Source organism: Brassica napus, chromosome C2, assembly GCF_020379485.1.
Source record: "Brassica napus cultivar Da-Ae chromosome C2, Da-Ae, whole genome shotgun sequence".
In the NCBI taxonomy this organism is placed as follows: Eukaryota; Viridiplantae; Streptophyta; class Magnoliopsida; order Brassicales; family Brassicaceae; genus Brassica; species Brassica napus.
In genome coordinates this window covers 50,964,796-50,992,617 of record NC_063445.1, presented here as the reverse complement: position 1 = coordinate 50,992,617, position 27,822 = coordinate 50,964,796, and the positions used below count along the sequence as shown (strand labels likewise).

The 27,822-nt window shown below is 36.4% G+C and overlaps 5 protein-coding genes and 1 non-coding gene across 6 annotated transcripts; 5 read left to right on the top strand and 1 right to left on the bottom strand.

Annotated features, from left to right (window-relative positions):
• Nucleotides 1-457: 457 nt before the first annotated feature.
• On the top strand, nucleotides 458-5,395 carry LOC111202897 (ATPase family AAA domain-containing protein FIGL1). Its single transcript, XM_022696049.2, has 14 exons — nucleotides 458-847; nucleotides 1,108-1,246; nucleotides 1,450-1,734; nucleotides 2,034-2,272; nucleotides 2,566-2,693; nucleotides 2,787-2,905; nucleotides 2,988-3,080; nucleotides 3,184-3,285; nucleotides 3,446-3,548; nucleotides 3,627-3,710; nucleotides 3,798-3,893; nucleotides 4,050-4,177; nucleotides 4,321-4,433; nucleotides 4,694-5,395. The coding sequence occupies exons 1-13, from the start codon at nucleotides 519-521 to the stop codon at nucleotides 4,420-4,422; spliced, it is 1,947 nt and encodes a 648-aa protein (XP_022551770.2). The 5' UTR covers nucleotides 458-518; the 3' UTR covers nucleotides 4,423-4,433; nucleotides 4,694-5,395.
• Nucleotides 5,185-7,308, bottom strand: LOC111204559 (B2 protein-like). Its single transcript, XM_022699612.2, has 6 exons — nucleotides 7,029-7,308; nucleotides 6,291-6,812; nucleotides 6,115-6,215; nucleotides 5,943-6,026; nucleotides 5,747-5,857; nucleotides 5,185-5,643 (listed from the first exon to the last, which is right to left on the bottom strand). The coding sequence occupies exons 2-6, from the start codon at nucleotides 6,799-6,801 to the stop codon at nucleotides 5,599-5,601; spliced, it is 852 nt and encodes a 283-aa protein (XP_022555333.2). The 5' UTR covers nucleotides 6,802-6,812; nucleotides 7,029-7,308; the 3' UTR covers nucleotides 5,185-5,598.
• Nucleotides 7,309-8,747: 1,439 nt separating this feature from the next.
• Nucleotides 8,748-10,331, top strand: LOC111204558 (mitochondrial import receptor subunit TOM20-3-like). Its single transcript, XM_048746949.1, has 6 exons — nucleotides 8,748-8,997; nucleotides 9,079-9,154; nucleotides 9,349-9,518; nucleotides 9,609-9,656; nucleotides 9,911-10,000; nucleotides 10,086-10,331. Exons 1-6 carry the CDS (start codon nucleotides 8,899-8,901, stop codon nucleotides 10,200-10,202), a joined length of 600 nt encoding a protein of 199 aa, XP_048602906.1. The 5' UTR covers nucleotides 8,748-8,898; the 3' UTR covers nucleotides 10,203-10,331.
• A 12,793-nt stretch (nucleotides 10,332-23,124) lies between these two features.
• On the top strand, nucleotides 23,125-24,734 carry LOC106389330 (ribonucleoside-diphosphate reductase small chain C). The gene has a single exon (XM_013829545.3). It carries the CDS (start codon nucleotides 23,639-23,641, stop codon nucleotides 24,635-24,637), a length of 999 nt encoding a protein of 332 aa, XP_013684999.2. The 5' UTR covers nucleotides 23,125-23,638; the 3' UTR covers nucleotides 24,638-24,734.
• Nucleotides 24,735-24,996: 262 nt separating this feature from the next.
• TRNAL-AAG lies at nucleotides 24,997-25,077 on the top strand. Its single transcript has one exon. It is a non-coding gene; the product is annotated as a tRNA-Leu (tRNA).
• Nucleotides 25,078-26,794: 1,717 nt separating this feature from the next.
• LOC106389329 lies at nucleotides 26,795-27,508 on the top strand. The gene has a single exon (XM_048749198.1). The coding sequence runs from the start codon at nucleotides 26,795-26,797 to the stop codon at nucleotides 27,506-27,508; it is 714 nt and encodes a 237-aa protein (XP_048605155.1).
• Nucleotides 27,509-27,822: the final 314 nt, after the last annotated feature.

The window sequence follows — 27,822 nt, the reverse complement described above, 5'->3', positions numbered from 1 at the left end:
CATGTTTTCTCAATAATTTGAAATTTGAAAAAAAAAATTTATTATTATGAATAATAAATATTATTATTTTATTTCTATGAACTCCTTTTTGAGATTCGCTAATGCAAAACAAGAGATTCAGTTTTTTAACTATTCATGGACCCACATAAAAAAATATTAAAAAATACTTGTGAACCCCAAATCACTAATGCTCATGGTCTTATGAGGTTGAATCCAACCAAAAAAAAAAACTAATCAGAATCCTAACTAGCCCATATAAGATATATGAAGGAGAAAAAACAAACGTTTGTGTGTAAAATAACAAGCTGGTTGAATCAGAATAATCCTACCTGACAATGGGATATTGACGAGCAGGCCTCATATTTATGGCCCATTCTCACGTTTGAACGAAACTACTCTCCGTTTCTTATATACGCTTCGACACTGCATGACGTTTAAGCTCCAAGCAAGTGAGAGTAAAAGGCGTGGGAGAGCCCCGGGGGTTTAAGCCATTTTGGAGACGAAATAGGGGGATAACAATGGCGGGAAAGCGTACGTCGCCGTTTTCGTCTCCGTTGCTGAAGCCGCCACCGCCGCTTACGACTCCGAAAGTGGAAGAAGAGACGGAGTTCTGGAGGAAGGAAGTAGACGAGAACTTGAAGCGCCTCCAATCGCTGCTCTTCGGCGCCGACCAGTTCCTGGAGAAATCTGATTTCTCCTCCGCTCAGATCCTTGGGCTTCGTCTTCTAGGTTTCCTCGATTCTCGCTCCGTCACTGAAGCCGATCGTGCTTTCATCGGTCCTATTAGACGAGAAGTTGCCTCTAAGGTCGATTCAGCTTTGGAAGGCCTCGTTTCAGATTCGGATCGGTACTTAGAGCTTTGCCCCCTTTTAGCATATGTTTAATTCGAAATATATTGGTTGAATTTTGCTTGGCGAGAGTAGTTGAGTGGTGGATTGAAAGGCTCTTTGCTCTTTATCAGTAATCTAAGAGGGCAAATTGAAGCTGAATTGTATAAATGAATGCTACTCTTCTCAAATTGAATCTTTAACTAGTTCCAAGCTCAGTTTTGCTACACTTTGAGTTCTTCTGCGTACCTTTTAATGGTTTGTTTCTTGGTTGATATAGGCAAGCATTTGAACTTGCAAAGACAGCTCCAGGTCCTATTTTTGGCAGTAAAGGCGAGTTTGATGTCGAGAAGATCAAGCAGTCGAAGCACTTTCATTTTCATCTCAGTCAGCCTAATGGGAAGGGTGTTAAAGAGCTAGTAATGCTCGTGTCTACAACTTCAATTCTTGTTTGATCTTCCTATTCGTGATGCACCCATGTTTCCTGCCTTTGCTTCCTCGTTCCACTATGCTTTGTATATGCAGTGCTAATCAGGATTACTTACTAATTACTGTCTATGCATGGAATTGAGATTTTTTTTTATCTAGCAAATGATAACGAACGCATGTGTATTTGTTTCAGGGAGAGCGACTGGATGCGCGTAAGTTAATTCCCAAAGCATCTAAGCCAATGATGCAAGCCAGACTAACTTCATTGTATGGAAATAGCATGGTTAAACCAGATAGTCAGCGCAGACCCTCCGTGAGCAATCAAGAGAGTACCTCTGAGGAATGTGTCATTGTCGAGAGAAGCCATGGAGTTGGTTTTGGAACAAAGCGAGCTCATGCAGAAATCAGCAATCCAACAAATCATGGGGAAAAGGAAGATGGTGCTGCTAATGGCTTTGTTTCCGCCAAAACAAAACTGGTAAAGCAATCTACCATTTGAACCTTTAGCTCTATGATCAGATACTTTAAATAAATTCCAAAATCTGTTTTCTGTGAATCAACATCTCAGCTTTGGCGAGCTTAACCTTTCAATCTGTGCTTTGTTACCTTTTGCATATTTTGAAATTTGAATAAATGTTTCTCTCGATTTATAAGTATGGTTGTCCCTTACTGATTTTGTGAACCACCATCTCAACTTTGCAAAGCATAATCTTTTGAACTGTGCTTCATTACCATTTGCATATGTTGATTAATATCTCGGTATCTCCCTTGCTTTAGGAAATGGACGTTAGACAGAAACGAGGGTCAACCGGGGCACCAAATTCATCTCTTTCGCCTCAGGGTGAAAACAATGCGTCAGCTAGGGGATACGGTGCAAGATCGGGTGGCTATTTAAGACGTGGATACCGTGGTAATTTTGTTCCTCCAGTTAAATCTAGCGGGAATAATGTTGGAAATACGACGTCTCGTATTGGTGGAAAGACCGATGATACGCTCGATGACTCAACCAGAACATGGTAAATGATTGTTAATTACTATATTAAAAAAACATAGTTTTTGTTCTTTATTTCACATTGATAGTGATTCAGCAGTATTACATGCCTAACAATAGGACTAGAAGATAAATCACATATGTTAAAACTATTCGTGGTTTCTTGTTCTGGTTAAAATCACCTGTGTTGTAGTGTTTAGTTGCATATATTAGTTGCATATACACACTTATCAATTCAAATGTTTTGTATAAGCAATTTCTGTCACCATTTTTGTAATATGCTTGCTGTAAGTCTGAAAAGAAGATGCCCTGTTCTAGTTTGGAGATGCTCTGTGGTCCTGACGGTGAGCTTCCCGAGAAGTTGAGAAACTTGGAACCTCGTCTTATAGAGCATGTCAGCAACGAGATTATGGACCGAGACCCCAATGTCCGCTGGGATGATATTGGTACAAGAAGATAATTAAAACATGTTTCGATGTTGTGCATATTATTATCCCACTTGCATCTGGAGTTTTTCATCATGAGTTATTGCTGTGCAGCTGGTCTGGAGCATGCTAAAAAGTGTGTTACTGAGATGGTCATTTGGCCATTGTTACGTCCTGACATATTTAAAGGTTGTCGTTCGCCTGGGAAAGGACTTCTTCTCTTTGGTCCACCAGTAGGTACCCCTTATCCTTTTAGACATTGAAGATGCTATGTTGTTGTATATGTTTCTTACTTCTGTATCAACTTCATTCCAGGGAACTGGTAAAACTATGATCGGAAAAGCTATAGCTGGAGAAGCAAAAGCAACTTTCTTCTATATTTCAGCCAGTTCATTGACAAGCAAGTGGGTTAGTTCCACATCTTTGCTTGCGTTTCACAAGAACATTCGTAAAATGTAGGTCAGTGATCTTTTCCACTGCAGATTTAACGTTCAAACGTGTGTACATACAGATTGGCGAAGGTGAAAAGCTAGTGAGGGCCCTTTTTGGAGTTGCAAGTTGCCGCCAGCCTGCAGTGATATTTGTAGATGAAATAGATTCTCTACTATCTCAGGTTTGTTCTGATCTCTTAAACTTTATCAATGTATATAAAATGTCCTTAAAAAACAAAGGGCGGTGTTTATTATTAGACAATTTGTGGCATGTTTTCGCATTTTTGGATTCCCTTATGTAATATTTTGCTGAAAGAAACGAACTTTCACCCTTTGCCACAGCGCAAGTCAGATGGTGAACATGAATCGAGTAGAAGACTCAAGACACAATTTCTGATTGAAATGGAAGGTTTTGATAGCGGCAGTGAGCAAATTCTCCTAATAGGTAAGAATTGGGACTGGCAGGTTTCAATTTTGTGGGTTTTGTGAGAGTCCTTTATGTTGATTGTTTTTGTTTGGTCAGGAGCAACAAATAGACCCCAAGAGCTCGATGAAGCAGCAAGAAGACGGCTTACCAAGAGACTCTACATTCCTCTTCCCTCATCTGGTGAAGAATGATAAACACACTTTTCATGTCAGTCTCTGGTTTTTTTCAAAAAACTGTCTTTACATGGTTTTGTTTTTGTTATTGAAGAAGCAAGAGCATGGATTATACAGAATCTCCTGCAGAAAGATGGGTTGTTTACATTGTCCGAAGATGATATGAACATCATTTGCAAGCTAACTGAAGGTAAACTTATCATAAAAACTCAGAATCACTGTAGAATTGTAGGCAATTTGTGGAGTTGTGATCTTAAAAGACCCAAGACAACAACCCATTAAACCCAAATGCACATTTTCAGCATAACCAAGCTATTACCTTCTTTTGGGAATGTTTTCACTGCAGGGTACTCGGGATCAGACATGAAGAACCTAGTGAAAGATGCAACTATGGGGCCATTGAGGGAAGCTCTCAAACGAGGCATAGAAATAACAAACCTTACGAAAGATGACATGCGGCTTGTGACTCTTCAGGTAAACACAAAATGAAGATCTTGATATATGATAATTTTTTGGGTTTAAATTTAAATGGATGTTATGTTAATTCCGTGAATACACATGTAGCTTAAAGAAACTTTGGTTCTGTCTCTCTTTTCATCAATTTGGTCATGATGCAGGACTTTAAAGACGCATTGCAGGAAGTAAGGCCTTCGGTTTCTCAGAACGAGCTTGGAATCTACGACAACTGGAACAATCAGTTTGGTAGTTTAAGCCTCTAAGACTAAGACTGGTGAGTTGTACAATCATTCATCCTTTTGTTTTCTGGAATATACATTTACGTTATCTATCACAATTATAAGAACCACCGTACATTACAAGAGTTTCCCCTTCTGCATTGTTCCTGCCGAATAATTAAAGAGAGAACCTTGAACGACCCACAAAAGCTAAAACTAGAAGTCATATAGAATGTTCTTTAAATTTTCAAACATTTATATGTAACATGTTTGCTTTTTTGGTTCCTTATCTGAATATTCGATTTGCCCGTTTCAGGAGACTCCTGTACTCAAAAATCCTGGACAATTCACCGATCTCACGTGCTCGAAGAACCGCTAATGGATGGGATAATTGACTCGTCTGAGCATTTCTGTAAACAGGGGAAGTATCTAAACAAACAAAGTTGCAAACACTCAAAATTTTCACCGCGACTCCACTTATGTATAGTTTTTAACTCTCAGAACTTGTGTACCAGCCCAAGGGGCTTGCTCTAGAAAGCATAAATATTTGTTTTAGCTGATAAGCGATTGATGGACATCAACCAGCTAATTTCATTTGAACGGATACAACAAAACTTCATTTGGCTCAGCCGCTCCTTGATGATTTCGTTGTCATTCTCTATGATGAGGTGGTTTCTACTTGTAACCAACACTTAACCATAGAGAGAAATCATATAATTTTACCAAATTTATCGTCTTTGCTGTTGTATAATTTAGCTTTTCGTATTTCAAACTCCTTTCAGTGAAAACATGTTTTTAGATGAAATGGACTCGGAAGTTTAAAAGTTATAACTTCCCATTTAGATTCTCCCTTACACAAGCAAACACAAACAGAAGCTCATACCATTGGTTTGGCTCTGTTGTTTACTCTCTCACTTTCTCTCTATATATATTCTTCTACACAAATCTTTTGTTTCAAAAGAGTTATCAAATCTCTCACAACACACAGACAAACAAACTCACACATTAGACACAAGAAGAACAAGAGTAGTCCCTTATTCGGCAGAGTCTCTTCACCCTTTTGTTTGCCTTAACACTGCACACACTCCTCCCTTTCGACTCTTAACTAAATCCCACAAGCTTACGCTCTTACTGTAATATATATATATATATATATAGATAGATTTCAGACAAAACACCAATATGCTTCTTCGCGACGTGGTATTGCAAGGTTGTTCGGCCTTATGGAGAACCAGCTTGTTCGCAGAGATCTAGCAGGTCCAATGTCTGCAACAAAACATCACATATAGTGAATGCATAATCAGTTCAAAGATCACTCTCCATCTACATGCAAAGGTTTTCTATTTAAATGAAAACTCTAGATACTTACCTCGGGAACAGAGAGCTCAAGGCGGAATTTTGGACCATCGTAGTGGTGAAGAACAGGCCTGAAGGAATCCTCTTCCAAGGCTTTGCAGATCTTCCTCACTCTGATCCTCACCTGTTAGAGACACAGAAGTCGAATTGGTCCAAAGTATCAAAATGAAAGAGTAAAGGATGTAACTTTTGAGATCGTAAAGTTTCACCTGAGCCGGAAACCTTGACTCTCCTTTGCACTTTTTGTCTTCCCAAGCCGTGGCATCAATATTAGTACCTCCAAAAGTTGTTGCCTGAACCAGGATAATCAAACTTCAGTTAATTGGTAGCTTTAGAGAGAGACATTGTTATAATATGAGATATCTAGCACCGAGAACAAACCTCAAAGATACCATGGAGCTGGTGAGTGGTGTAATTGTAAAGAAACAGAGGCAATCCAGGTGTTATCGCCCTCACAGAGTCCTTGTATCTTGGAGGTAAACCTGACAAACGAACACACAACATTTCAAATAAAAAAAGCACTGAGTGCAAAGAAACATGCAGAGTTTGAAAATTACCAAACAGGTGACGCTTCAAATCCTCCTCCATGGTATCGTTGTTGCAAACAAAGATGTACCCGCCAAGAACTTCATTCCTCGGAAGCGTCTCCGAAGCAGGCAGAGTCTTAAACCTCTTGTCAACAGCATTATCATTGATGTTGTTGTGTTTGCTGTTGTTGCTCAGCTCTTTGTTAGCAACAACGTTACCATTATACTTGTTAACTTTCATGCTGCCTCCACTTTTGAAGTCATTCATGTTGTAAACATTGCTCTGCATCGGACTTTTGCCATATTTATCACCCAAGTTAAACATGTTGTTGTTGCTGTTGTCCTGGAAACTAAACTTGTCGGTTGGTCTGAACTCAGAGTAACCACCAGCTTTGGAGAGATCGAGGTTGTTGAACCGTTCACCTTTCATCCGAGTCTGCTCAGCGAGCTTGGTTGCAACAGTGGACCATTTGTGATCCTCGGATGCTCTTGACTGAGTCTGACCTCGCAGCTCATCGCCCAGTTGCCAGAAGCTCTCCATAGCTCAAAAATCTAGCGCAGAAGCAACACAAAGGAAGAGACTTTGTTACCTTATTGCACACAATTAACAACAAAAACTGAAAAGGAAGAACATTTTGGTAATCCCTAAACCCTAATTATCCAATCAACACGCAATATTCCTTCAAACTTCAGAAACAAACAACGAAACTAGGTTTAGGGTTTTAAATACAGAAAGGTACAAAGCTTAGAGAAGGAGAGAGGACAGACCCTTTAGCTCTTCGTTTCCTCGGAATCCGCTGGACGTGACGATGAGACACCGGAGAAGGAAGCGCGTCAGAGAAATTGGTACTGAGTCTCTCTCTCTCTCTCTCCTGAGTGTTAGATCTGTAGAGTTATTCAGACTTACTTCTTCCCCAAGTAGCCCTTTCTCTTCTCCACTAATTACGATTTTTTGCCACTGCCGTATTAACTATTAACCACGCGTCGTCGCTTCAGTAGCTTTCAAGTTTGAATTTTTTGGATCCATGTTTCTACGGATGCTGCCGACTCCTTCTCGACCGTCCGTTCAGTTGTCAACGTTATTAAATTTACATACCGAAAATTGTATTTTATTTATTTATATGTTTTCTAATTCAAAAAAGTTATTTATATTTTATGTTCTATACAGAAATATATAAATAATATTATTGCTAAAAATCATGGATCACATGTGAGAATCATTATTACTATATTAGTATCTATCACTTTTTCACCAACAATTTTTTTTTTACTTTCTTTGTAACTAGACAAAATTCATAAACGAAATCTAGTAAATAATGAAATGTCTAGATTAACATATAAATACAGTAGTTATGAATCATTAGACCACTATAACTGGTTAGCCATCATTAAATTTGAATATGAGTTGTACAGTTTTGTACATTAGCTATGTAATAACAACGAAGACACACAAATCATTATCTATACCTAAAACTAATACTACTGATTTCAGTATACATATATAGTTTTCAAACTTTTTATAATCTATTTGTACTTGCGTTTATATGTTTTAAAAACACGGAAAATCTTTCTTTGTCAGCGAAAGAGAACATCGTAATCTTGTTTCATGTGATGGTCTACCTTTTCGCAAACCCCTTTTCTTCATCTTATTGTTTCCTCTCTCAGTGAATGTGATTATACATGCGGCAGGTAAGATAAGTCACGTTGCAAGCTCACATAGTCGCTGGACTACATTCATCACATAATATATTTTTGTTCTTATTCCTTAAATTTTATATCATTATTTTTAGAATACAATCTCATAAATATCTTGCCAATTGGCATTGTGTGGGACTAAAAACAAAAGCTATTTATTATACTCCCTTGGTTTTATTAAGATATATACTTTTTAGAAAGAAAAAAAATTGTTTCATAAATATATATTTTTTGTGTTTTCTATGAAAAAATTGTAAACTTCAAAAAAATTAATTGACTTTATTAAATTATAATTGATTAAAAGTTATTGAAAATTGAAAATTACAGAAAATGATACATTTATTATGGTAGTTTAATGTGTTTTTTTAATATGTGTGAAAATACTAAAAAGTCTATCTTTGTGAAACGGAAGGAGTATATCTTCAGATGGTAATATTTACTCCATCTGTTTCATAAAGTTACATATTCTAGAAAACAAATTTGTTTCAAAAAGATCTATTTTTTTGTATTTTTAATGCATATTTTATTAACTAATTGCAAACTTAAAAAAAATTAATTGCGTTTATTAGATTTTTATTGGCTTAAAATTATGGGAAAAAAGATAATAACTAAAAATTATGCAAATTTAATGTGTTTTATTAAAATGTGTGAAATAATATTTTGAAACAGATATAGTATCTTTTATCATTATTGTTTTGTTTCTCTTTAGCTGAAAACCAGCGAACAGTGTCATAACACATAGTTAAAACGGCAAGCAGAAGAGACAGATGTGCTCCCCAAGCAAAAACAATAAATCTAAAAGCCCATTATAAGCCCATTTAGAAGGATTCCGCTTTCTAATCCTCTCCCTCTCTGTTTTCTCCGTAGACACCGTGAGGAGGGAGAGTAGAACCACTTCGTTCGTACGGGAGAAGAAGTGTTTGTACCAAATCCCTGAGAAGCCATGGATAACAACGATGCTGAGTTCGATGCGATCATCATGTTCGAACAAATTCGCAAAGTATCAGAGGCCACCTACCTGAAAAACCCTCTAGATGCCGATGTTAGCTCTCTTATTCGCTTCATATGCATTCTCTTGTTTGATCTCTGCCTTGTAATTCAATGGATGAGTTTTTCTTTACAGAACCTGACGAGATGGGCAGGAGCTTTGCTGGAGCTAGCTCAGTTTCATAACGAAGATCCTAAGCTAACTGTTCAAGGTGAGTGGCTCTGTGTTCTGCTAATATGGTTTGAATTGTGATTCTTAATGTCAATTAGTTTATGATCCTCTCTCATGGATCTAATTATGTTTAATAGTTTTTTTTTTTTTTTTGTTAAAGATTTGAAAAAATCTGATGTGATCTTCTAGGGATTGGTTATAACGTTTTTTAATTGTGTGTGTGTGTGTGTGTAGAGGCAATCAGTAAGCTTGAAGAGGCGTTGTTGATTGATCCAAAGAAAAATCCTGCGATTTGGTGCCTCGGGAATGCATACACTACGCTTGCGTTTTTGACTCCTGAAGAGACTGAAGCTAAATACAACTTTGACTTAGCTGCTCACTTCTTTCAAATTGCTGTGGATGAGGTACTTTGCTTTCTGTTCATAACTAATGGTTAATAACACTGTTTCTTTTTTGGTGTTGTGGTTTTTGAATATTTTTTTGAGTCTTTGCAGCAACCGGAAAATGAAACCTACCAGAAATCACTTGAAATGACAGCCAAGGTACTGTAAATCAACCAACTTAGTTCATGTTTTGCCCCCGGTTTAAGGAGTTACTGTTGCAGTTGAATTGTGCATTGAACATCTAAACCCGATCCTAAAGTGTTGTTCTGTGATCGAACTTATCTATTGTGTGCTAAGTATTGTAGAGTAGATATGTCTTTTTCATAGAAGGGGAATATTGCATTTTGCTTTCTAAAACCGGTCTCAGAGTTTTGTTCTTTAATCAGATTTATTTTCTTTTGTGCTAAGGACAGGCTCCACTACTGCACGCAGAGGTTCACAGGCAAGGCTTTGGCCAACAGTCACTGGGTGGTGCCGGTCCATCAGGAGCGTCAAGATCAGAGGTTCTCTCTATGTTTATTCTCATCATCATATTTTAATTCAGTATTTGTGGTTTGAATCTTATGATCATGTGTTTTCTCGAAACAGGTAGTGAAAAGCAGTGAGTTGAAGTATGATGTGATGGGATGGGTTATACTAGCTGTTGGCGTTGTTGCTTGGGTTGGTTACGCCAAAGCTACTGCACCTATCTCTGCTCCTCGATAAGTATTGTTTTTAATCACTCAAATAGAAGATTATTTTTTACCTGGAGTTATCAATTTTGAGGTTTTCATTTAGATATTTTTCTATTGAATTTGTCCAAAGACATGGCTATGAATGACATTTTTATCACCATAGTAACAATTCTGATAGCACTTCCAAACCAAACTGAAAAAAACATATTGAAACTAAAAGCTACCTTTAAGGTAAAGGATGTAAACAAGAAATAAGATGGTTCCTGCAATCACAAACGCAGGAGTTTGTTCTTCGGCTTTACGTTTAATTTTGTTGAGTTATTGCCAAAGTGTCACGAAGATTCTAACCCAAGAAGAAGGTCTCAGCATTAGAAAGAAAGCAAGCACGAGGAGCTCACGTGCTCATTTAACGGTATGAAAGGCTAAATGAGTAATTAACCTTAGTCTCCAAGAGAGGGGCTTTTGTCTTCTTCCTCTGTACGGAAAAGCAGAGTAAAACAGAGGAGAGTAGGAGAGCTGGCCAAGATAGAGCCGCTTTATAAAAGCCTACACTAGCTGAGACATTAGGGTTAAGAGAGAGGAAGAGAACTACAGAGAGCAGCCGCAAAAAGTGCGTTTTTGCTCAGTCTCTAAGGGTTAAGTGTAACCGAGCTTTCTAGTGGATTTCCGAGTAAACCTCGGCCAGACGTAGCGACTTGATTTGAGGCGTGAACTGGACAAATTGTGTGTGTCTTTTCTTTACTACTAAACGAAATACACACGAGCGAACAAACACGAGAGTGAGGTGAGTAAAAACCGCGAGTACAAAGTGTGAGAAACAGAACAAAGAACCAACTTTGACTCAACAAATTGGTATCAGAGCCAGGTTTGGCTAGCTGGGAAGGAGGAAAGGTTGAAGCTTTGTAAAGATCAGAGTTTTTTCAGTAAAGCTTTGTCCTTTCGTGGGTATCATGACTTCAGGACGTTCGAAGGTCGAGAAGTTCGACGGAGATGGTGATTACGTTCTCTGGAAAGAGAAGCTACTGGCTCATCTGGAGCTGTTGGGTTTGTTAGAAGGTCTTGAAGATGAAGAAGCTGGTGAAGCTGAGGTTTCAACAAATGAAGCGAGCACAAAGTCTACTATCAAACCGGAAGAGAAGAGCCTCAAGGATAAAACCCTCAAGGAGAAGAGAGGGAAAGCTAGATCTACGATCATACTAAGTCTGGGAGACCATGTTCTCCGAAAAGTCATAAAGGAACCGACTGCAGCAGGTATGCTCAAGATTCTAGACAAGCTGTTCATGGCTAAGTCCTTACCCAACATGATATATCTCAAGCAAAGAGTGTATGGGTACAAGATGTCTGAGAGCATGACGATGGAGGAGAACGTAAACGACTTCTTCACACTGATTTCTGATTTGGAGAACGTGAAGGTGACAGTTCCAGATGAAGATCAAGCCATCATTTTGCTAATGTCTTTACCGAAACAGTTCAATCAGTTGAAAGAAACATTGAAGTATGGCAAGACAACTCTGGCTTTGGAGGAAATCACTGGAGCCATAAGGTCAAAAAGTCTGGAACTTGGAGCAAGTGGTAAACTGAGCAAGAACAGCTCAGAGGCTTTATATGTTCAAGAAAGAGGCAGGTCAGATCGGAGAGGCAGGAGTTCAGACAAAGGAAAAAGTCAGAACATGTCACAATCAAGAGACAAGAAGACTTGTTGGATTTGTGGAAAAGACGGTCACTACAAGAAGCAGTGTTTTGTATGGAAAGAGAGGAACAAGAAGTTCAACAGTTCAGAGAAAGGGGAAACCTCAAACGTTATGGAACAAGTAATTGATGCCGCTGGTCTGAATGTGGAGGATGAATCAAACGTAGTAAGCGAAGGGCATGATGACGAGTGGATCATGGACACATGGTGTTCATTTCACATGACACCAAAGAGGGACTGGTTTGTCGAGTTTGATGATTCAAAGACAGGAAGAGTAAAGATGGCAAACCACATCTAATTGAGATTAAAGGCATAGGCAGCATAAGGATTCAGAATGATGATCTCTCAACAGTCCTGATCTCAAACGTGAGGTATGTTCCAAGCATGCCAAGAAACTTGATTTCAATGGGAACATTAGAAGATCAAGGTTGTTGGTTTCAGTCTAAGAATGGATCTCTGAAGGTTATAAAAGGATGTTTAACACTACTTAAAGGGAAGAAGGTAGGAACCTTGTACATTCTACAAGGAAAGGTAGTAGCATGAAGTGCTAACACAGTCGTAATCTCCAAGAATGAATCAAAGATGTGGCACAGTCGCTTATGTCACATGAGTAAGAAGAATATGGATCTGTTAATCAAGAAGGGGTGTCTCCAAGCAGGTAACCTGAAAGGTTTCGAGTTCTGTGAAGACTGCGTGTATGGTAAGGCACATAAAGTAAGCTTTGGACAGGCAAAACACGTCACAAGAGAGAAGTTTGAGTACATACATTCAGATCTTTGGGGAGCACCTTCAGTCCCAAACTCCATTGGTAATTGTCAATACTTCATGACCTTTATTGATGACTTAACCAGGAAAGTGTGGATATATTTCCTCAAAACAAAAGATAAAGCTTTCAGAACCTTTGTTGAATGGAAAATCATGGTGGAGAATCAATCAGGCCGAAAGATAAAGAAGTTGAGAACAGACAATGGTCTTGAGTTTTGCAATCAAGAGTTTGATGGCTTTTGTAAACAAGAGGGAGTGGTAAGGCACATGACTTGCGCCTACACACCACAACAAAATGGGATTGCAGAGCGCATGAATAGGACGATAATGGAGAAGGTTAGAAGCATGCTGAGTGAGTCTGGACTTGAGAAAAGGTTTTGGGCAGAGGCAGCCTCAACAGTAGTGCTCGTAATAAACAGAACTCCAGCATCAGCCATTGAGTTTGAGATACCAGAGAAGGCTTGGACAGGAGTTTTGCCTGATCTGAGTGGACTTAGAAGTTTTGGTTGTATCGCATATGTGCATATAAGCCAGTGAAAGCTAAATCTTAGAGCAAAGAAGGGTGTGTTTCTTGGCTACCCAGGTGGGGTAAAAGGCTACAGAGTGTGGCTCATTGAAGATAAGAATGTGGTAATAAGTAAAGATGTAGTGTTTAATGAAGAAGTTATGTATAAAAACATTACAGAAGAAAATCAGAATGAAGAAGGATCAGCACCTGAACCGGAAGTTAATGTAATAAGTACTCCTGTTGTAACTGCCGAAAATGTAAGTACTGATCAAGGGGGAGCTACTGAGCAAAGTAACACACCACAAGATAATGTGTTCCCAGAACAGAAACAAGGATTCGAATCTGAGACAGACTCATAAGAGGATTATATGCCACCAAGTCTCGTAGATTATCAACTAGCGAGAGACAGAGAAAGAAGAACAACAAGACCTCCAAAGAGATATGATGAGTTAGGAGATCTTGGTTTTGCGTACAACTTAACAGAAGATGGTGGAGATATTGAACCTCAAAGTTACACATAAGCAATGATGAGTCCAGAGAGGGATCTTTGGAAAGGTTCAACAGATGAAGAGATGGTCTTATTGATCAAGAACCACACTTGAGATCTAGTTGATAAACCAGAGAAGAAGAGAGTGATTGGCTGTAAGTGGGTGTTCAAAAGGAAGCTTGGAATCCCAGGAATTGAGAGGCCAAGACACAAATCAAGGCTCGTAGCCAAGGGCTACTCTCAAAGGGAAGGAATTGATTTTCAAGAGATTTTTTCACCTGTGGTAAAGCATGTTACAATTCGTCTAATGATATATGCTGTTTCACATTTCAATCTAGAACTGGAACAGATGGATGTCAAGACAGCATTCTTGCACGGGAGCTTAGACGAAGAGATCTACATGAGTCAGCCTGAAGGGTACGAGGACAAGAACACACCAGAAAAAGTCTGCTTATTGAGAAAGTCCTTGATGGTTTAAGACAGTCCCCAAGACAGTGGAACCAGAGATTCGACGCATTCATGAAATCTACAGGTTACTCAAGAAGCTTGAAAGATAGCTGCGTGTATTTCAAGATGAACAAGGAGGAAGAAAGAACTTTCCTTCTGCTGTATGTTGACGATATGCTGATCATATCAAAGAACAAAGACACAGTGAAGGAGTTGAAGGAGAGTTTGAGTTCTACTTTTGAGATGAAAGATCTTGGTCCAACTCAAAGGATACTGGGAATGAAGATCAAGAGAGACAGAGATCAAGATGTTTTGGAGCTATCTCAGAAAGAGTATCTACAGAAAGTATTGAAGACATTCAGAATGGAAAATTGCAAGCCAGTGCAGACACCGCGCTAGGAGCTCATATGAGGCTTAAGTCTGCTACCGACAAAAAAGGGAAGAAGAAGCTGATCAGATGAAGTCAATTCCCTATGCCAACGCGGTTGGTAGCATAATGTATTCTATGATAGGATCAAGACCTGATCTGGCTTATCCGGTAGGAATGATAAGCCGGTTTATGGGAAAACCTCTTATGACACACTGGCAAGCTGTAAAGTGGGTTCTCAGATACATTCAGGGTTCGCTTGACACAAGACTGCAAGAGAGAAGGATATTTTGTGGTGACTGGGTACTGCGATTCAGACTACTCCGCTGATTTGGATAAAAGGAGATCAATTACGGGGGTATACATTCACAGTTGGAGGGAATGTAATAAGCTGGAAATCTAGCCTACAGCCAGTGGTCTCTCTATCAACCACGGATGCTGAGTATATTGCTTTGACAGAAGCCGCGAAGGAAGCCATTTGGTTAAAGGATTTGATGAATGAGTTAGGTTTCAAGCAAGAAGCAGTGGACATACATTGCGACTCACAGAGCGCGATAGCGCTTGCTAAGAACGCAGTTCATCACGAAAGGACAAAGCATATACAGAGGAGGTTTCACTTCATCAGAGACACTATCACTGATGGGGAAACAAGAATTTTGAAGATATCAACAGTGCACAACCCGGCGGACATACTTACAAAAGTATTGCCTGTGAACAAGTTCCTGAGCACATTGAAGAAGCTCAGGGTTACAAGTAACTGATAAGAGTATCAAAAACCGAGGTGGAAATCAAATAACACTAGAAAGGAAAGACTAGAGATAGCAAGAAGATGACACTATGGCAAGGGGGAGTTTTGTTGAGTTATTGCCTAAGTGTCACGAAGACTCTAACCCAAGAAGAAGGTCTCAGCATTACCGTTAGAAAGAAAGCAAGCACGAGGAGCTCACGTGCTCATTTAACGGTATGAAAGGCTAAAGGAGTAATTAACCTTAGTCTGCAAGAGAGGGGCTTTTGTCTTCTTCCTCTATACAGAAAAGCAGAGTAAAACAGAGGAGAGTAGGAGAGCTGGCCAAGATAGAGCCGCTCTATAAAAGCCTACACTAGCTGAGACATTAGGGTTAAGAGAGAGGAAGAGAACTACAGAGAGCAGCCGCAAGAAGTGCGTTTTTGCTCAGTCTCTAAGGGTTAAGTGTAACCAAGCTTTCTAGTGGATTTCCGAGCAAACCTCGGCCAGACGTAGCGACCTTGATTTGAGACGTGAACTAGACAAATTGTGTGTGTCTTTTCTTTACTACTAAACGAAATACAAACGAGCAAACAAACACGAGAGTGAAGTGAGTGAAAGCCGCGAGTACAAAGTGTGAGAAACAGAACAAAGAACCAACTTTGACTCAACAAATTAAATTTGTTCAGCGTTAATGCTTAAGATCATGCACCCCATAATTACTATGCATATTAGCACAATCCATCCGTTGCCTATACCACTAGTTTGATCATTAGTATTCACTAGATCAGTTTCCGACGAAGATCCGACACTAAAAGTGCCCATCAACTTCCATATTCCAGCTCCACCAATCAGAACACCTAGCACAACTTCTGTTGCCATTTCTTTTGTACTTCTTTGATAATCTTTTTTCTTGTGTGTAATTTTGTTTCTTGAAGAGTGTTATCTATTTATGCTCACTTTTGTCTACATGTCATTGTCTCGCATCTTGGTGTGTTTCTTTGATTAAGTAAATTTAAAACAAGATTACTGTCACTTAATTGTTATCCAGTTTCTAATATTTTCCCATTAAACATTTACCTCTCAAGGTAACTAGTGATATACATCATCTAAACATAGAATTGATTTTAATTTGTTTGCTTATATGTATCACCAAATTCATTCTCACAAAGAAATATGACTTGACTTACCGAAAAATACATGATATCTTCTTATTATGGCATGTACAATTTTAATGATAAAATTTTGATTTTTTAGCTAAAATTCCTAAATTAAAATAATCACAATAGGTACATACCATATATGTAAATCATGTATATTATTATTAATTGAAAATTTTAGAATAATATAATTGTAAAAATAAGAAAAATTTCACATCAACTTAATATAAACAATTAACAAATTTAATATAAATATCTATATTTTTTGTCAAAATTAAATGTAAGTGAATAAATACAGAACTAAGATAATTTAAAATTTAAATTAAAACATTTCTGGAGAGTTAAATATTTGAAAACATTCATAGATCCATAGACCAATATAAATAGGCGATCAATCAAAATTTAATTTTAAATTATTTGTATTTAAACACGATACAAAAAATTTAAAATCTCTTTGTTAGGAAACATGATAAGTAAAAAAAAAACAAAAAAAGGGAATTATTAACATTTTTATAATCGGTAAATTAAAATTTAAAAAATTATTAAGAAGTTTTACTTTTATTTTATATAAAAATACTGTGAACTAAAGACTTAAATGAAGAATAATTTTAAGTTCGTTATTTCAGTTTATTTAGTTTATAGAGATAAAAATTTATTTTTTTTAAAAAAAAGTTGCAAATGGCTTATGTATTTAATATATTTATATTTTAATTAAAAAACAGTTTTCTGTGTTAATATAAAAAATAGTCTTGGATTATAGCTGCAAATGATCAAGCTATAATTATAACTAATATGTGGAGAATATTTTTGTAACTTATACAATAATCCCTGAAATTTTAATTGTTTTACATTTTATATAAGCTAGGCATTAAAAATATGAAAATATTATCTATTAACAAAATCATTAATTATTTTATGTATAGTTTTTTATATAGATTCATTAAAATGTTAGAAATTTTAATTAAACTATCAGTATTTTCTTAATAATTAAACTTAATGGTCTCATTAGTTTTAACTAATTCGACTGAGTATTTTAATATATTTAAAATAAAATAAGTAAAAAATATTTTTGCAGATTTTCTTAGGATGGAAATCTAATAAATCTTACTATATATTTAAAAAATAATAATTTTTATCTACTAAAACATAAGTCATTAATTATTTTATGTCTGTTTTTTATTTGAACCCTTCCCTGGAAAGTTATAATTTTTAATTAATCTATCATGTATTTTCATAATTATGAAACCCAAGGGTCTCATTTTCAACTAATTAAACTAAATATTTAGATATTTTAGAAAAAAAAAGCATACAGATTTTCCTAAAATTTCAATCTAATAAAAATTTATTATATTTTTAAAAATATAAATAATATTAAAACAAAAACATTATTTTGAAACTAATCTTATAATTAAATCTATATTATTAAAACTGAATTACAAATAGAACTAAACTTCTTTTTAACAAGTTATTACATTAATTATTATTCTATTTTTCGTTCAGTTAAACAATTTCATTAATTATATTATCTTACCAATACATCATATCATTAATTATATTAACATAATAATAATCAACATTAACTTTGTACCAATTATAAAAATCAAAAATGTAAAATAACTGGATTTTGCATATGGTTAAAATTTTGATTTATTCTGTTTTACTAAAAAAAATTTATCTTAATTTTAATCGGTGAAAAACTACGTAGCCAAACACATAATTCAAAGACATAATTTATGTGAGCAAAATAATAACTTATATCAAAATAATAAAAACGTATTAGATATATTGTCACTTAATTTTTCAACCATATAACTATTTTACTAAATAAACAAAAAACTCATTATATTTTTATTTGTTTATAGAATCTGTTAGGCGTAGACATTCGGTAATTATTCATGTACGAGTTGTTTCTTTCAGGTATCATATTTTTTGGAGTTTTGAAATAAGACACGTTTGGATATTATAAATGTATGTGTGTGTTTCGAGTTGGGTCCTCCCGGGTTTACATATTTTAGTTCTGATTTATAGGAATCTAAAAATATTCAAATAACCAATATATCTTAAACGGGTTCAGAATTTCCGTACCAGAAATAACTACATTACCCGATTCAATATGAATCTTTTGAATACAATTAGTTATATGGTGACACATCTAAAACATATAGCACTAATTGTGAAAAAAATATCAATTATAAAATCGTAATAACCAATACCTGCGCGGATGCGCATCTCAGGCTCTAGTGGTGTATTACAATTTGTGCCACTGAAATTTAATTATCTCCTTAACATTTTATAAAGAGTATTTTTAGAACTAATATTTAGTTTATATAATTATCTCCTTAAAATTACATGGTGTATTACAATTAATTTATATATTACAAAAACAATTAATAAATTTATATAACAAACTACGTCTGTCATGGTTCAGGACCCATTTCACTTTACACATTACGACATTATGCACATTAACAATGCAAGTGGAAAATTTATACACATAATATATTATCATATAATTTGAATATACAATTTCGCACTTTCAATCCAAGATTGCTTTCTGATATGGTAATACGTACAAATATTATTACCGAATTAATATACTAACATGTAGTTGTAATGGCTAAAAGATATGTAATTGTATAAAACATAGTTTATAAAATATTTATTAATACATAATGTATATATAAGTTTATTTTGAGGACACACTTATAAAGCAATTCACAGCATCTAAACTCTTCGTTATATACAAGGCTGCATCAGCATATATAGTCATTCATATTCCAAAAGATTGCTCTGATAACAAATTTTAGCATGTCCTCAATTACCAACAACCTAAGTATATGTTAAAACCATTTATGTTTAATCAAAACTGATGATAAATTTAGTTATAAGTATTCTCAAGGACAAGTATTTTTAACGTAACTTCTATACAATTTCATATAGTAATATCAAACCAAATCTTTCAAATGAAAAATAGTTAATTAAATTAGGAAGCGTAAATTTAAAATGATTAAAAATTCAATTCTAAACGAAATCTTACATATTCCAAAATAGTTGATACAAGATTGCATTTTTCACATAGTATTCCTATTGTATACAAATTATTTTGTCAAGCAAAAAATGGGTTGATTAAACATATTAGCCCTCTATAAAATATAAAATAAAGATTTATCAATGTGCGACGAATTAAAAATGGTTATCTAACTTCAGTTTAAATCATTAATAACCAAAATCAATGTGAACCAGGTCAAAATCAAATACATGAATAAATTTTTTGTCAACCAAAAATTAATCCCACACGGGTCAAAAACTTAGAGTCAGTGAGTTTAAATGTGATTATTTCACCTTCTAAAACAAAAAAAAGCTCAACCGATATAACTTACAGTTGGTTAAAAAATGTGATCAATTATAAAGTGAATATATTAAAATAACAGATGGTGGATCGTAACAGATGATTAGTATGCAACTCGTATCTGGGGTAAACCAGATTGATTCAAACGAGAACAAAAGCATGGTATCTTCTCGGATACAATAACAACCACTACCACAAAATCTTGAAGATTTTTTATGATTACAAACGCATTGAGGTCTATGATTTTGGATTTGTTTCATGGAGGGTTCTTGATGTCAATCTGGACAATTATGAACCATTTTATCATGCTGCCCTGTCTTTGAAAAGAAATACTTATTTTTCAGAATTGACCAATTTTAAAGATAGTTTAGTCTGTTTTGATTTTACAACAGAGAGGTTCGGACCGCCTCTGCCTCTGCCTTTCTAACTTAAACCTGCTTTGGTGGCTCTATTTTGGGCTAGAGATGAGAAGCTCGCTGTGGTACATATCTTTATACCCACATTAAAGATATGGATTGCGGCTAAGATTGAGCCTAATGAGATATCTTGGAGCTCGTTTTGGAGGCCGGATATGAGACTAATCAATGATTTACCATATGATTGTATGCCTTATCCTCGTAGCTTTTTCATTGATGAGGAGAAGAAGCTGTGTTTATTGATAGATTTGCAACCCATCAGTTCCACGCGGCTCACATCATTGGAAAAGATGGATACTTAAAATCTGTCAAGATCACCAGAAACTGGGAGACTAATTCATGGGATCTTAGCTGTCTTGTTTGTTCTTATAATCCAAGTTTAGTACAACTGCAAATCAACTAGCCGGAAGAAACGATTGAACAAGTCAACCAACCAGATGCAGATGATATGAAAGAGATAATAGTCAAACAACAGAACAAAAGGAGAAAAATAACCAACGAAGCCAAGAGAAGCTAAGAAATGATGATCAATCACTTCCATTTTCAATGCTTTATTTTTCTCTTGCATTATTTCTTTCTTTATTTTGTTTTATTTTATTTTCAGTGCATCTATTAACTTTTTTTTTTTTGTTATTATAAAATAATAATAATAACTAGTAGTATTAGGGCTTCTTTTATTTCCAATAAATTGTTTTTATTTTATTTCCTACGCTAGTTATTTTAGAAAGACAGTGAATATTTAAAAACTGAGATGGCGGAAAACCATCCGGATGTTGCTGTTTTTGTTGCTACAGAATTGGTGGTTACTTTCTTCCTTTCTTATACTATTTTTCCTCCCCTTTGCTAGCCTCTCTTCCTCCATTCGATAAGTTTGGTTAGAGAACTGAAACTGCATTTTTTCAAACAATGGGATAATGTGAGGTTTGTGATGGACATCCATTTTGAAACCGCACATGAACATCTAGACAAAATAGAGCCACAGGGGGTAACGTATAGAAATCTCGAAAGAGGCGCCTCAACTTGCGATTTCGAAGGCGCCTTAACAAAAAGTAAATGGTTTCATTTTAATTCTTACACATCTCTTTACACAGTACGACCAATGAACATGTTAGTGGGAATCGGAAAAAAAAATTTCTCTTGGATTTTCCAATTCCAATGACAATGGTTGGGATCATTCAAACTTGCCATCAAATAGATTCTGGCGACTTTCTACTAGGCTGTTGATGTCCACTTCCTATGTGGTGTTGCTATCCTTGGGGAAGAGTATTTTTTCGGCACAACTTCTCCGATACCGGTGGTTTTGTGGCGGTGTTTGTCCGTCAAACTCGAAAATTGACGGTTTATGTCCAGCGGTTGGTGTACTCTATTTCCAATCCGTTGTTGTTTTCATCCGTCTATTGGCATGACGGTTTGTTTCATTGTCTTCTGGACGAACTCTTCAAACCGCCATGGCCACCAGCGTTGAAGATGGTGTCGTTTTGTGTACCACCCATTAATTCTCTGTTCTCGTCAGCTTTCTATCCCATAAGATTAACAAGACGTTATGGGGTCTATTTGTCTGAAGTTCGTAAGGCCTATGGAAGTTTTGTCTTTGGTAATTCAACTTTGGGCATGGATGAAGTGGAGTCGACTATAGCAGAATGGATGGTTTGTGATTATTTATGTCACTTCCTCATCTTTGGCACACAAAAGGTGTTTGGCTCAAATATAATATTTTTTTGTTGTATAGCGATTTTTTTTATAATCGTTGAAGATTGACAGTTCCAATTCTTATTTTGGCTGAGAGAATTAGTATATTGGATTTTCTACGGATGGATATATATAGCTCTGCTTCCATAACAGAGAAAACAAAGAAGAAAATTTGGAGTTGCATCGCAATGTCGATATCCAAATACAAAGATCACATCAAGAAAAATAGAAATGATATTCTATTATCAATAAGATGGTTCGAGAGACAGCTTTTTCAAATTTTTATTTTACCTTTTGTATTCTTAGTTTTATATTTGCATTTGGCTGTTTCTGTACCATTTTATATGTAATATTTACTTTTATATTAATAAAATTAGTTGATAAAAAATAGATTCCTTCCTCATGAATATGACAAACAACAGCTTATTTTTGAACAAAACTTGAACCTTTAAATTCACCCCACTATTAATGATCAATTAAAGTGTCACATAGATTATTAAATAAAAAGCATTAAATTAAATAAAAATTAGCTAAAAAATAAATATGCTAATTTTATCGACATTAACGCCGCTAGCGAAACCTTAAACCATAAATCTTAAATTCTATACCCTATACCCTAAATTCTAAACCCAAATCTAAACTCGTAAACCTAAACCCTAAACCCTAATCCTAGACCCTAAACCAAAATTATATACCTTAAACCAAAAAAATAAGACTATAAACCTAAACCCTATACCATAAACTAAAATCTTAGACCCTAAACCCAAACTGTAAACCTTAACTCAAACCCTATAGCATATAAGTTTGAAGTTTGGGTTTAGGGTTTACCGTTTGGGTGTTATGTCTAGGATTTGGGTTTAGGGTATAGGTTTTGGGTTTAGGATTTACGGTTTGGGTTTAGAATTAAGGTTTTGGGTTTAGAATATATAATTTGGGTTTAAGATTTACGGTTTGGATTTAGGGTCTAGGACTTGAGTTTAGGATATAGAGTTTATGTTTATAGTCTAGTTTTTGGGTTTAGGGTATATAATTTAGGTTTATGGTCTAGGATTAGGGTTAGGGTATATGGTTTGAGTTTAGGAGTTTGTATTTGGGTTTAGAATTTATGGTATAGAGTTTAGAATTTAAGATTTAGGGTTTACGGTTTAGTTGGAAACGTTAGCGTCGTTAAAATTAGCGTTTTTATTTTTTGTAACTATTTTTTATTTAATTTAATATTTTTTAGTTAATAATTTATGTATCATTTTGATTGGTTTTAAAGGATGAGATGAATTTAAAGGTTCACCCTGCCTTAGTTCTGTCCTTTATTTTTATGCCAGACCCAAATTTATTTTTTTATTTTTTATTTTTTTTGAACAAAACCAGACCCAAATTTACCTAGTACATAATAAGCTCACAAAATGGGCCTTACGTCGAACATTTAAATTGAAGCACTTTAGTTAGGTCAAGTCAAACTTGTATTCCAGTTTATCATCTTGGGCTTGAAAACGAATATCACGTGAAGGCACGTGTTAAGTCACATGTCACAGCCCATGGGTCACAACAAGACACGCGAACCGCAAAATGTCGGTATTACCCTTTCGACTTAGCTGGCGAATTTATCAAACGTTGCCGCCAAGGCGCCAACTTTATTACTTCCCTCGCTTCCCCACGCCAAAATTTAAGTCCAAATGACGATAATACCCTTCATCTTCCCCAACAAGCCTCCTCGAAATTTTCAAAACGTTTCGACGGCTCCCTCCACCCTTTCCCTCTTCTCTTCAAACCCTTTCGCCTCCATCATAAATATTCATCCCTAGATCCCAAAATCAAACAATCAAACCACATCTTCAATCAACCTCTTCCCCTCAAAATCATCAACAAACATGCCTTCCATGGCCGAAGAGCCGCTCCTAACCCCAACCCCAGACAGATTCTGCATGTTCCCAATCCACTACCCGCAGATCTGGGAGATGTACAAGAAAGCCGAAGCCTCCTTCTGGACCGCCGAGGAAGTCGACCTCTCCCAAGACACCCGCGACTGGGAGAACAACCTCAACGACGGCGAGCGCCACTTCATCAAACACGTCCTCGCCTTCTTCGCCGCCTCCGACGGGATCGTCCTCGAGAATCTCGCCACCCGGTTCATGTCCGACGTGCAGGTCTCCGAGGCGCGCGCCTTCTACGGGTTCCAGATCGCGATCGAGAATATCCACTCGGAGATGTACAGCCTCTTGTTAGATACGTACATCAAGGACAACAAGGAGAGGGACCATCTCTTCCGCGCGATTGAAACCATCCCTTGCGTCGCGAAGAAGGCCCAATGGGCCATGAAGTGGATCGACGGATCTCAGACTTTCGCCGAGAGGATCGTGGCGTTCGCTTGCGTGGAAGGGATCTTCTTCTCCGGTAGCTTCTGCTCGATCTTCTGGCTCAAGAAGCGAGGGCTCATGCCGGGGCTCACCTTCTCCAACGAGCTGATCTCGCGAGACGAAGGCCTTCACTGCGACTTCGCGTGCCTGATCTATACCCTCTTGAGGACGAAGCTATCGGAGGAGCGCGTGAAGTCGATCGTGTGCGACGCGGTGGAGATCGAGAGGGAGTTTGTGTGCGACGCGCTTCCTTGCGCGTTGGTGGGGATGAACCGGGACTTGATGAGTCAGTATATTGAGTTCGTGGCGGATAGGCTTTTGGGTGCGCTTGGGTACGGGAAGGTGTACGGTGTGGCGAATCCGTTTGATTGGATGGAGTTGATCTCGCTTCAGGGTAAAACGAATTTCTTCGAGAAGAGGGTTGGTGATTACCAGAAGGCTTCCGTCATGTCTAGCGTTAACGGAAACGGCGCTTTTGATAACCATGTGTTCTCGCTCGACGAGGATTTTTAGATTTGATATAATTTAATTGTTGTTACGGTTTGATCCTTGTAATATTCCGTGTATGTTCGTATTTTTAATTAATGGAATACTATAAGCTTTATCTCTACTTTCCCCCGGCTTAATCTCCATGATTAATGGTGTTATTCCATACCACTCATTTATAATTTATAGACTTATAAGCTTCAAATTAAATTGATAATGACGAAAATTATCTCTTTAGGTACAAATAAATATCAACACATTGTTCTACTTTAGACAAGCTTAAGTCATCTCTAGTCTCAATTACATCAGCAATGTAATTTTGCATGTGGAGTATGTAAATGTAATACATTTATTAAAACTAAAGTGTATTCCTTAACAAACAACAAGTTGATATGGCCGAGTTGGTCTAAGGCGCAGGATTAAGGTTCCTGTCCGAAAGGGCGTGGGTTCAAATCCCACTGTCAACATTCTCTTTTTTTTTTTCCTTGTGTTACTACACTGACGTGTCACACTATAAATTTCGGATTCTGAGGTTTGATTTGTGATTTTCCCTTCTTTGGAAGAGAGGTACTAATGAAATGAGCAGAATGAGTATCATCAATCAGTTCGTATCCGATTATCATCAAAACTAAAGTATGAGAGTAGATAGGAGAGTTGCTTTGCTATGATAAGAGTTAGGCATGGGCGGCCGTTTAGTTTCGGTACAAGTGATTCGGATTTTTGGATTTTTGGTGTTATGGTCAAAAGTACCATTCGAGTTTTACTAATTATCGGATCGGGTTCGGTTCGGTTCCTTCTGGATTCAGTTCGGATTGGATGTAACCAATGTTTAAAATCGTCCAAAAATATATTTTTTAAACCTTAAAAATTGACAATTTTGTTTTCAAAATATATAAATTATTTACAAATCTAATTAAAAATTAGTTAAACTATCTAAATTAACTAAAAAGTATTCAAAATAACAATTAAAACAAACTAAAAAATATTTTGAATATTTTAAAATATCTAAATTATCTTAAAATATATAAAAACATTAACATATTTAACTAATTTCGGATATCTTAAGACCCTAATTCAGATTTCGGTTCGGTTAGGTTATAACCAAACACCAAAATACTAAGCTCATAAGTCCCGTTCGGATATTTTTGTATAACAGTTCGCATTTGGTTTCGGTTTTTTCCGGTTAGGGTTTAGGTAAGTACTTCGGGTTGAGGTAAAAACGCCCAGGCCTAATAAGAGTTATGATCTCAAGCTGTGGCAATGTTGTTTCACCTTACAACAAATACAATCCCATTCGCATAATTTTGCCTTTATGTTACAGATAATACCAAAAGAAAGGATGATTATCCAAAGTTACACCGACTTGCTTGACCGACCTTATTATTTTATATATTTCCTTGTGCTATAAATAGCTCTCTACCTTTTACGTTGTAACTCAAGAATCACAAGATGAAAATATATTATCATCCCTCTCATCCCACGTCCATCTCTTTTTCTTTTAGTTGACCTTTCAAAGAAAATATATATATATTAAACATCAAATCAGCTATTTTTATTATCTCACGTATTTCACAACACATTATCAGTACGAGGCTCTGACCAACTGAGGCTTATCAATCCGAAAGTTCTTAAACCAGCCGAGGTAATATTTAAATTTATGTATTTCAATATACTTAATTTATTTAAATTTTATTATTATTTCGGAGTGAGAGGCTGGACCTTCTCCGTTTATTTTTCGGGATGATAGGCGCTGCCTTTCCCGACTGATCGTTATGGTAGGCTATGCCTTCACGATCAGAGAAACACGTGGTAGGCTTTGCCTCCGTGAATAAAAAGAAAAGGTCAAAAATGGTAGACTAAGTCTCCTCGGACTTTGAAAAATGATCAATATGGTAGTTTATGACTCCTCGGATCATGTGGTAGGCTGAGCCTCCCGATTTTATTTATGCTATTTAAATTTCTGCAATTTAAATTTCTGCAATTTAAATTTATGCAATTTAAGTTTATGCTTTTATTATATGCCTTTAATTTTTGCATTTAAATTATGCATTTAAATTTCCGTCTTTACTATATTTATAATATTATTCTATGAATACAGTTATCATGTAGAATTTGACAAAGCTCGAAATTAATGCCCTGGATATTACGGGAAATAATTATATGACCTGGGTAGTGGGTGCAAAAATGCACCTGAGAGGAAACAGGCTTTTGGAAACCATCGATAGTTCGAAAACGGTGTCGGATGAGAAAAAGGCTAAAGCCATGATATTTTTACGACACCACATCCATGATGGTTTAAAGGATGAATATATTACGAAAGAGGATCCTTGTGACCTCTGGAAATCTTTAAAAGAGAGGTTCGATCACCAGAAATATGTGATCTTACCGAAAGCTAAACACGAGTGGATCCATCTCCGGTTCCAGGATTACAAAAGTGTGAGTGAGTTTAATTCCGCGATGTTCGGAATTACTTCGAGGATGATGTTATGTGGAGAGAAAATAAGTGATTATGATATGATCGAGAAAAATCTCTCCACATTCCATCCTGAAAATGTAATCCTGCAGCAACAATACCGGGTGAATGGATATACCCGTTACTCGGAGTTGATGCAAGTCCTCCTTGTAGAGGAGCAGAATAATCAACTCGTGACTTTAAACCATCAAGCTCGTCCCACTGGATCTGCTCCATTCCCTGAAGCGAATGTTGCATCATCCAGTTATGATAATAAGGTCGTGGACGTGGTGGAAACCGTTATCATGGTCGTGGAAGAGGACGGGGAAGAAGATTCCGTCCCTTTGATGAAAGAAATAATAAAGACTTCCACGAAAATGAAAGGAATGAAAAGGGCCAGGATGATAAAAGGCAAACGGGAAAGGTTTGCTACAGATACGGCATGAAAGGTCATTGGGTACGTAACTGTCGTACGCCAAAACATTTAGCCGATCTGTATAGAAAATCCCAAAAGGGAAAAGAGAAAGGAAGAGGTGAAACAAACTTCATCTCTGATGAACCTGGGCCATCCTTTAATGGTTTGAACGATGATACTCATCTCGACGTATCAAATTTTCTGGTTGAGCCAGAGAGTATCGATGAGTAATATAAATCGATGTGATATAAGTAGACTGTGTTATAGTATCTATATCTTTTGTTGTAAGATATATGTTATGTTTGTCATGTTTGATGTTTAATAATATATGTTTTATGAATATTT

Coding starts and splice junctions, on each gene's coding strand:
- LOC111204558 (XM_048746949.1), top strand. CDS start 8,899: ATGGATAACAACGATGCTGAGTTCGATGCGATCATCATGTTCGAACAA. Junction 9,155..9,348: donor TCCTAAGCTAACTGTTCAAG/GTGAGTGGCTCT, acceptor GTGTGTGTGTAG/AGGCAATCAGTAAGCTTGAA. Junction 10,001..10,085: donor CAGGAGCGTCAAGATCAGAG/GTTCTCTCTATG, acceptor TTCTCGAAACAG/GTAGTGAAAAGCAGTGAGTT.
- LOC111204559 (XM_022699612.2), bottom strand. CDS start 6,801: ATGGAGAGCTTCTGGCAACTGGGCGATGAGCTGCGAGGTCAGACTCAG. Junction 6,216..6,290: donor TTTGAAGCGTCACCTGTTTG/GTAATTTTCAAA, acceptor TTCGTTTGTCAG/GTTTACCTCCAAGATACAAG. Junction 6,027..6,114: donor AGCTCCATGGTATCTTTGAG/GTTTGTTCTCGG, acceptor ATCCTGGTTCAG/GCAACAACTTTTGGAGGTAC.
- LOC106389329 (XM_048749198.1), top strand. CDS start 26,795: ATGCACCTGAGAGGAAACAGGCTTTTGGAAACCATCGATAGTTCGAAA.
- LOC111202897 (XM_022696049.2), top strand. CDS start 519: ATGGCGGGAAAGCGTACGTCGCCGTTTTCGTCTCCGTTGCTGAAGCCG. Junction 1,247..1,449: donor GGAAGGGTGTTAAAGAGCTA/GTAATGCTCGTG, acceptor TATTTGTTTCAG/GGAGAGCGACTGGATGCGCG. Junction 3,286..3,445: donor TAGATTCTCTACTATCTCAG/GTTTGTTCTGAT, acceptor CCTTTGCCACAG/CGCAAGTCAGATGGTGAACA.
- LOC106389330 (XM_013829545.3), top strand. CDS start 23,639: ATGCCTTCCATGGCCGAAGAGCCGCTCCTAACCCCAACCCCAGACAGA.